Source organism: Triticum dicoccoides, chromosome 5B (assembly GCF_002162155.2).
Source record: "Triticum dicoccoides isolate Atlit2015 ecotype Zavitan chromosome 5B, WEW_v2.0, whole genome shotgun sequence".
Classification (NCBI taxonomy): Eukaryota; Viridiplantae; Streptophyta; class Magnoliopsida; order Poales; family Poaceae; genus Triticum; species Triticum dicoccoides.
Window position 1 is genome coordinate 711,596,108 of NC_041389.1, and position 9,752 is coordinate 711,605,859.

General features: G+C 47.8%; 1 protein-coding gene across 1 annotated transcript; it reads right to left on the reverse strand.

Moving 5' to 3' along the window:
• Window positions 1–241: 241 nt before the first annotated feature.
• Window positions 242–5,300, reverse strand: LOC119306809 (lipid phosphate phosphatase 2-like). Its single transcript, XM_037582930.1, has 7 exons — window positions 5,034–5,300; window positions 4,848–4,935; window positions 4,641–4,750; window positions 4,427–4,520; window positions 4,147–4,335; window positions 3,969–4,028; window positions 242–774 (listed from the first exon to the last, which is right to left on the reverse strand). The coding sequence occupies exons 1-7, from the start codon at window positions 5,265–5,267 to the stop codon at window positions 605–607; spliced, it is 945 nt and encodes a 314-aa protein (XP_037438827.1). The 5' UTR covers window positions 5,268–5,300; the 3' UTR covers window positions 242–604.
• Window positions 5,301–9,752: the final 4,452 nt, after the last annotated feature.

Consider the following 9,752-nt stretch of genomic DNA (forward strand, 5'->3'; position numbering starts at 1 on the left):
AGTACCAAATTAAGGAAAGCAAACACAACTGAGGGTGCCAAATTAACTAATCAGAATGCTCCCAGGTGGGTTTATACTTCAGAAAAAAATACGCAGAGGAGGACCGAGAGATTGGTAGCAATTGTAGAAAGCACTACGAGCTATACACATGGGGAGCATTCAGTATATATATAGAGAGAGATACAGTGAAATCGCTAACCCTACATTACAAGTTGGAAGCTGGATCTCCATTCTCCGAGGCTTAGACTCCAACGGAATAGATCCACATTACATGTGTATATACATACAGATTCAGTGACATTTCTAACCCTACACATTGGAACTTGGAAGCTGGATCTCCATGGCTTTTAGATGCCAAGTGATCGATCTACAATACATTGTTACACAGGGCCATTGCCTTGTCCTACGCACCGGACTCTAAGAAAGTAGTACTATATATACAGAGATATTCAGTGACACTTCCAACCCTACATTTTGGAACTCGGAAGCTGAGATCTCCAAGGCTTAGGGTAGGTGACAACGGATCTATCCACGGGCCACAATACATGCATGTTACTTTTTTTTCCGATCATACATGCATGTTACATGGGGCCATCGCCCTGTCCTACGTACCGGACTCCATCGCCTCCAACGTTCGGCTCGTGTTTGCCCCCGTCTCACCTTGCCGAGGGACAACTGCGGTTGAGCCACTGTTGCTCATTTCAGTAGTGCGCCGCCTCCGGCTCTCCTCTTCCCTCTCGCTGATGTCCCTGAAGTGGGCATGAGGCCAGAAACCTGTAGACATTGCGTGGATTATGGTTATTTGTTACATCAAATTCAGCAAGCACACATTAGCTTGTATCGTCAGAGAAAGCAACGGAAAGTGCAGTTTCATAATTGCAAAATTAAAATAAATTGGTGTAGTCTGTTTCGGAATATAGCCAAACATATGGTTCTAGTCAACTTATTTTCCTTCATGATCTAAGATTTGGAATTTGTGGAATACGATTATACAACAATTAGGGCCTTTTTAGTCACAAGATTATGGAAAGATAGGCATACGAAAGACACATAAATAGAATATGAATCCATGTGTAAAGCAGAGGAGTTAAAAACACAATCTTGTGAGCATGGATGTTCAAGCGTAGGAAAAAAAAATGTATATGAATAGTAATAAAGACAACCAAATTAAAGTCAAATCACATGAAAACTATATAATTAGGATGTTATCGTCCCACTAAAGACCTTCATCTCGTACTTCATAGGTAGTCCAATAAATTGTAAAATTAGTGTATTTTTCTTTTAAGCAGACATCGAAAGACATTTCCTCCATTTGACTGAACCAAGAGGTTTGCTTTATTACACCCGAGCATGGTGTAGCGGCTTCTACACTTCACTCCATAACTTTTTCTACAACATGTTACTGATACGTGCCACTTGATTTTGTTTTAAGGAAGATAAAAGAAAGCTAAATAACAATATCAACATGTTTCTTGTGCAACAAGTGACTTATTTAAACCCATGGCTTCATGGGATATTTTCTGCCATGTATTTGTCTTCTACATTTTTTATTAGGTTGATTCTCCAACATATTTATGTTGCATACAGGACAAGGTAATGCGATTTCTCCCTTATTTTGTGTTTTTAGATGTTACTTGATTCTTTTGTAAAACAATTTCTTGAATAAACATCATTGGAATTTATTTCCCTCATGGGTAGCTGTCCATAAACAAACATTTTTATTGAATTTCATCAACATATTGCCTACACCTAATTTGTTGTGGACTTTGATAACCAGCGAACATCAGATTTTCGAGCATGGCAAAAAGAACATTTTTTAAAATTTCCCTTTGTTTTAGAATCGTGCAATAACTTTCCTATAAGCATGGATCCGTTGTGGGGTCGATGTCTTAAAGGATAGCTAGCATTTTCCTGGTGTTCATTGTATTTTAATTGTTCATACTAGGTATAAGTATTACTCTTCTATTTTGATGTGTCTCAAATTCTTAAAAGATGTGCCTCAAATTTTCCCACAAAAAGAAGTGTCTCGAATTCACACAAACACATCGAATATAACGGCATAATCAGCTTGACTATATTGTGGCTCAATTTTTTTAGTTAGTGGTAACAACTGAGATGTAATGCATGAGATTTGTCAACCATAATTATAAACTATGTTGGATGCCATGATCATTTTGCTGTGCCATTGCCATATTCATGATTCATACATCATGATCATATTTTTATGTTGCATTTTTGCATCCTTGTTGTGTTGCATTTTGTATGGTGTTGTCATCTTGTGTGGTCCCCCCTCCTTCATCTCCATTTGTTTTGCTTCTTCATCAATCCATCAAAACACTTCCTCAAGTGCAAACCTTCACCTCACTCTTCCTTCTTCCAATTTTGGCTTTTATTCCAAGCGACATCTTTCTGGTCCAGAAAAATGTCCAACCTTTTCCTATAAATATTAGATCATGCCAATAACCACTCCTCCAAGTTTCAACAATTTTGGAGATGTTCTGGACAAAGGGGCACAACTACTATTGGCAACCTGATTAGTTAGTATGGGCAAATTAGACGGTATCACAGACCATGGTGAGGTCTACAAGGGTCACTCCAGCTACTTGGCAACCTGATTGGGGAGTCACTGGTGGACCTCGCCCCAGTCCATTTGCGTTGCCACCAGCGGGATTTCAAGACCCACATACACGCATCCATTTTCCCTTCCGCCCTTTATGTTTGCCTTTCCTTGAAGCTCTCAATTGTCTCCATGATGGCTTCTCCTGCTCTATTTCAACTAGATCATCTTGTACAACATCGTCTGAGATGATTTGGACATATATAATGCAGGTCTCCAGAAGCTCCGTGTGTAGTAGAAGATTAAGCGTGCTGATAATGTCAAGAGTGGCCGGGGTAGAACAAACTTGACAGGAGAGGAGTTCGTAAAGAGACGGAATGTCACCAAAGAACTAGCCATGGACAAGCGTGCGTGGAAGTTAGCTATCCAAGTGCCAGAACCATTACTAGGTTTCGTGATCTTAATTGTTTCAACTTTAGCTACACCAATTTATTTGGACTGGAATACTTTGTTGTTGTTGTTGTTGTTGTACATTTTAATCTGCATTGTAGACTGACATAGAGATTTTTAAACCCTTATAGAGAGGGTGTACCAAAGTATAGTACTTCAACTAAACAAGAAATCTTACAATGCTCTCAAATTATTAAGGGTTGTCCATTAATATTGATCTAATGGCTAAGAACTTCTTTGAAAAGGAGGCTGAAACCCTCTGATGGCTAGGATGATGTACTACTTTGTAGAAGGTAAGAGGTAACTTATGCTATGGCTAAACAAGTTTATTGCACACTTGTGCCAAGTGCAAGAAAGGTATTCGTTAAACATATTGTGTCAACAAAGGTATACAAAAGACTCGTGGAGCAACACTACAAATATGGCTATGCAATTTGATCAGAAATATAAGATAGATATGCAATTTTAAAGTATGAAAAAACAACATAATAATCATTGTCATTTAGATGTTAGTTTAAGACGTTTACTAAACGTGCATATGTTAAATTACTTGGTATGGCTATGCAATCAAGCATGACACTTGTGGACAGAATGCATCTTATTCAGACCAATTAATTAACTGGAACGTTATCAAGATTCCATGGTGAGGTAAGGTGGAGGCTCTTTAAAAAGCTCAACTAAATGGATGAATAGTACTGCCAACGGAATTTTTTCTCTTCTTCTTATTTTTCCGTTCATTCTTCATTTTTTCTATGCACCAAAGAGGGCCTTAACATGTACTCTCCCTCCTTTCGGAATTACTCGTCCAAGAAATGAATGTATCTAGATGTATTTTAGTTGTAGATACATCAATTTTTATTCATTTTTGTGACAAGTAATTCCGAAGCGGAGGGAGTAACTAAAAGTCCTCAGTCCTGATATGAAATACTCCAGATGCACCAAAAGTCCAGAAGAAGTATACCTTTGTCATCAGAGGGTGGTGGAAAGAACTGCAGGTAGCAAACAGACGCAACCACCATTCCTTCACGGACATGACAAACCTCGTCAGCAACAAAGAGAGTTTGGAGATTTCCCGCAAAAACAGGAATAGTAAAAAAAAAGAGTTCATAGATAACAAAGAATAGGCGCGAGCTTCTGACCAAGGATGCCGCCCGCGAAGACGTCCTGCCAATGGTGCCAGTAGTCATCTACCCGCGAGATGGCGATGAGCGCGGCCACGAGGAGAGGCAGGATGACCGCGCACAGCTTGGCGACGTGCCCTCGTCGGTCGAAGACGGTGATCTTCCCGGCGAGGTACCACGACAGGAACCCCAGACCGGCGAAGGACCCTGCGCCACGGCACAACAAAAAGCTTATTACATCGAGCACATGGTACAGAGCACACGGAGAATAAATCTAGTAAAGTGAGCGGGGTCATACAGGAAGAGTGACCGCTTGGGAAGCTCTTGTGGCCTTCTTTGATCACGCTGGCGTCGCCGTGGCATATGACTGCTGTGGTGATGTTGTCGTACACCTGGACAACAAGGGGACCAGTCTAATTAAGTTTGGGTGCAAGATAAAGGGATATCTGAAGTTCATTTAGACTTTGTGAGTAAGCTGTAAAATTCAGAGTAGTCCCAGTGAGTGTCATTACAGCGATTCCATCAGGGAAGCAGCGCCAGAAGAAGTTGGGGCGCGGACGGCCCACGGCGTCCTTGATCGCGTCCGTCAGGACGCCGGTGATCAACACAGAAAACAGAATACCTGCATCAGAACGAAGCCAAAGCATGTAATCGAGATTTGTTTCTCTGACCACTGCATTTTTCTTTCAGAACTTTGGGAGAATAAATAAGTAATGTACCAAGTATAGCGTGGTGCAAATCATACGCATTCCTCCTCCAGATGTAGATGGCGATGAAGATGAGCATAGGTACAATGATAGCAACGATCTACGTGAATGAAAAAACTTAAAGTAAATTTCAAGCTCAGCAGATGTGTACTTCCAAATTTGAATGACAGAGTAAACATGTGGGATGGTCGCACGCACCGCGACCGCCCAGAACGGGACGGTGTTGCTCTTCATGGGGTATCTGAGGTCCGCGATCATGCCTTCGCCGACGAACCGGTGGAACGGCTCGATGGCGTTGAGGATGCCTTCGACACCGATCAGGAGGAGCAGCGCAGCCCAGTCGTAGGCGTGCGACCTCAGGATCCTGACGCCATGCGACCACGTGGTGGTGAACCGGCACGCCGGAGCATTGGTACCGGCCGGCGCCTGCATCTCGGTCTCTCGGGGGTGGACGTGGATCTAACACTAGTTGTCCGTTCTAGTGAAGTGCAATCCTATGTGGGGGCGCCAATGCAGGAGACAGTGGTGCTTTGGGTCGCTTCCTTTCTTTTTATATTTCGATTCAGCGAGGATCGGATGAACTTCTGGTGAGTTGGCATCACACGAGATGCAGGACCCGGAGACGACTGGCAGTTGCGGGGAGTTTACCTCGTTTAATTTGGGAGACCCGACAAATGTTTTAGACGAGTGGGACACTTGCAGGGAGGGACTACCATACGCGTTGGCCTTTCTTTTCTCTGAATTTATTTTGCATGCTTTCGCTGCTGGCGAGTTGACTGACCGCTGCAGACCGCGTCTGGACTCTGGACAGCGAGTACACCGCGTAAAAGGACGCGGTTCCCATTAGCACTGGGCCACTACCAGGTTGCTATATATGTTTTTTTTTGAGAACACGCAAAGCTTGCGTATCATTGCATTGCTATAAGGAATAGAATGAGTACAGATAGAGGTATAACACATGACACAAACGCAGACAGACGTGAACATGGTGCCCGGAGCAGAAAGGTGAGGGATGCTCGGCCCGAACAAAGGATACATCACAGCTAAAACCTACCAAGCCAACCCAAGAATGGCAACGCCGAACCAACAAGAGCACCAACATCTCGAGAACCAAAGCCAGGGACACCGTGAGCGAGCAAGATCGCGCCTTCAAGAAGGAGTAGCACGACACCGAGACGCCGTCGCCATACGGTCCGGAGGAACCAGACCTAGGGTTTCCCCTGAGCTCGAAGAGGGGCACAGCCGAGAGCCTTGACAACGCCTCCAAGAAGGAAACGGCATCCGCAGACGCCGCCGCTGCCAGCATCGGCAAGCCGAGCAGGGATATATTTCTCCCTGGCCTGAGGCTGAGCAATCCCATAGCCCCCGTATCTGGAGAAGAGGATGGGGAAGCCAACACCGGTTGGAGCCACCACGTCGGAAGGGGGTTGGCGGGGCTGCATCTGCCGTCAGAGGGTGGCACCACCTCTGAACCCACGAGCAATGGATGTGGCAAAATTGGAGGCTTTGAGGCGTGTTAGACTATGTATAGCTTCTGTATTTGTGTACGTATATTGTACCAGTTGTAACACACCCATTATATATATGAGATAAGCCATCCCTAGAGGGTTGAGCTGGTTCCCCCAAATCATTGTCTTACATGGTAACAGACCTAATTACGACCTACGCTTCCGCAAAACCCTAATCCCGCCGCCGCCCCTACATTGCGCCGCCGCCGCCACTAGATCGCGTCGCCGCCATGTCAGCTGCCGCTTCCTGCTCCTCCTCCGCCGGGTTTCTCCCGGCCTCGCTCGCTGCCCTCCTCTCTCTCCCGCTTGACTCGGCGACCATGCGGCCGCCTCAGCTCGGGACCAGGTCCGTCGACTCTTTCTTCTCCAACAATTCTCCGGCTCCTTCATCGCCGGGACTTGTGCTGACGATCCATACGTCGAGCGCCTCTTCATCCGCCCCATCGCCCGGTGTCATCGCGCCTCTGGCCTTCGCGCCCGAGGCCACCTCGTCGGCCAGCATGGCGGGCCTCATGGCATCCGTGCCTCAGGCGGGATCCACTCCGGTAGCGCCGGTTGCCTCCCTCTACGGGGCATACTCGCCGCCGGCGCCCGCGGGTTCCAATCCCGTGGTGCCGCCCGCACCGCCCGTCCCTGCCCCCATGGCGTACGCGCCCCCGGCAGGTGCTTCGACGGGATCGTTGCCTCCACCGTTCCACTTTGGCAACCTCATCACCGTCAAGCTCTCATCCGACAATTATATTTTCTGGCGTGCGCAGGTTCTTCCGCTCCTTGGGAGCCACTACTTGCTTGGCAACGTCGACGTCACATTTCCTTGCCCTCCCGCGCTGGTGGACAGCGTGAACGGTCCGGTTTACAACCCATCGCACCGTGTCTGGATGGGGCAGGACTAGGTGAACCTCTCCTCCATCCAGGGTTCGCTCACTCCGGCTGTTGCTAGGCTCATCGTCTTCGCGAAGACTTCCCATGAGGCTTGGACCATCCTTGGGCTCTCTTTTGCGTCCTAGTCGCAAGCCCGTGTTAGTGCCCTCCGTCGTGAGCTTGGCGCCTGTGAGAAGCTTGACTCCACGGCCACTGAGTTCTACAACAAGGTCAAGGCTCTTGCTGACACGTTGGCGTCCATTGGACAGCCGCTTACCGACTCCGAGTTCAACTCCTTCATCGTCAACGACCTCGATGAAGAGTATGATGGTTTGGTTGAGATCATTAACGAGCGCGGCAACACGACCCCCATGATGGCGCATGAGGTCTACTCTCGGCTTCTTCTCACTGAGCAGCGCGTTGAGGCGCGCCGTGCCAACCGTAGCCGCGGCTCCTCCTCCGCTAACGCGGCCTACAGAGGTGGTCGCCCCTCCGGTGGTGCTCAGTCATCCGCCTCGGGCAAGGGGCCTGCACCGCTGCCTCCGGCCTCGTCCACCCCCACTCTGACTCTACCTGGCTATGGGGGTCGGCGGGTCTGCCAGCTGTGTGGCCTTGAGGGGCATTGGGCCTCCAAGTGCCATCGCCGCGTCCAGAAGAGTTTCCTTGGTCTCGGCAACGACGGCAAGGATACACGCAACACTGCGCGTCAGGTGGCCATGGCTGATCGCCCGGCGCCGCAGAAGTCTCAGGGCCACACACAGTCTTACTCCATTGATCCGCACTGGTACATGGACTCTGGGGCGACGGAGCATCTTACGAATGAGATGGGGAAGCTTCATCCTCGTGAGCCCTATCACGGCTCCGATAAGATCCACATCGCCAATGGAGCAGGTATGCACATTTCTCATATTGGTCAAGCATCCCTTCTTACTAGTCATGCCACTAGGAGGCTTCAGCTTCGTGATGTTCTTAGAGTACCACTTGTGACGTGTAATCTCCTTTCAGTTCCTAAACTCACTTATGACAATAATGTGTTTTGTGAATTTCACCCGTTTGATCTTTTTATTAAGGATCGGGACACGAGGGACGTTCTTCTTAGTGGGCGTCTCTACCAGGGCCTTTACCGTCTGGAGCATCTTGGAGTCTCTCGGGTTTTTAGTGGAGTTCGAGTCTCGTCGTCACAGTGGCATGCTCGTCTTTTGGTCATCCTGCCAGACCTATCGTTCGTCATGTTTTGCGTCGTCATGAGCTTCCTAGCGTCTCTAGCAATAATGATGTAGCAGTGTGTGATGCTTGTGGGAAGAGTCATCAGCTTCCTTTTTTGGAGTCTAGTCGTGAGGTGAAACATCCTTTAGAACTTGTTTTTTCGGATGTATGGGGCCCTGCCCAAACTTCTGTTAGTGGTCATAACTATTATATCAGTTTTGTGGATGCTTACAGTCGCTTTAGTTGGCTCTATCTTATTAAGCATAAGTCTGATGCGTTTGATATTAATGTTCAGTTTTAAAAACATGTTGAATGTCTACTCAAGCATAAAATCGTTCATGTTCAGTCGGACTGGGGTGGTGAGTATCGCAACCTCAATTCCTTCTTCCAGTCGCTTGGGATCGCTCATCGTTTAGCATGTCCACATACTCATCAGCAGAATGGTTCTGTCGAACGTAAGCATCATCATATTGTCGAGACTGGTCTCACTCTTTTGGCCCATGCTTCGGTTCCTTTCCGGTTTTGGAGTGATGCTTTTACCACTGCATGTTTTCTTATCAATCGTACTCCCACAAGTGTTCTCAACATGAAGATTTCCATTGAACTTCTCCTTAATGAACAACCTGATTATACTTTCTTTAAAGTATTTGGGTGTGCTTGCTGGCCGCATCTTTGACCCTATAACAAACGCAAGCTGGAATTTAGGTCCAAAAAGTGTGTCTTTCTTGCCTATAGTTCCCTTCATAAAAGTTACAAATGTCTTCATGTTCCCACTAATTGTGTCTACATTTATCGGGATGTCGTGTTTGATGAGCTTGTCTTTCCTTTTGCCAACCTACCTGTGTCCACAGATGCCTCTCCTTCCATGCATTCATCCTCTCTTGCCTCTGACCAATTTGATGATGTTGCATACTCTCTTGTGTTATTGCCTAACCATGATGCAGGGACTGGACGTGGGGCTCGTTTGAAGCTTCTGGAGGAGGCTCCCCCATCTTCATCGCCGCCGCTCTCTCATGCGCACGTTGATCGTGCCGCTTCATTGCATGGCCACGATCCGTGCGTCCATGCACGATCGATGCATGCACCTGTGGCGCCACCTCCTGACTCTGGGCCGTCTTTGTTCTCTGATCAGCCCGGCACGCCCATCACGCCTACGCCGGCTCCTGACTCCTTGACGCGGGGTGGGCGGGGGAGCGGGCAGGGGACGGATCTGCCCTGCCGCCGTCTTCCCGAGGCGCGGCACGACCTTGCTGGCCGGCCCCCCATGCGGCAGTGCGGCAGAATCGGCGGAGAGATGGGCGTCCCTGCAGCGGCGGCGGATCTGGGCGGGGCGTGGTGGGAA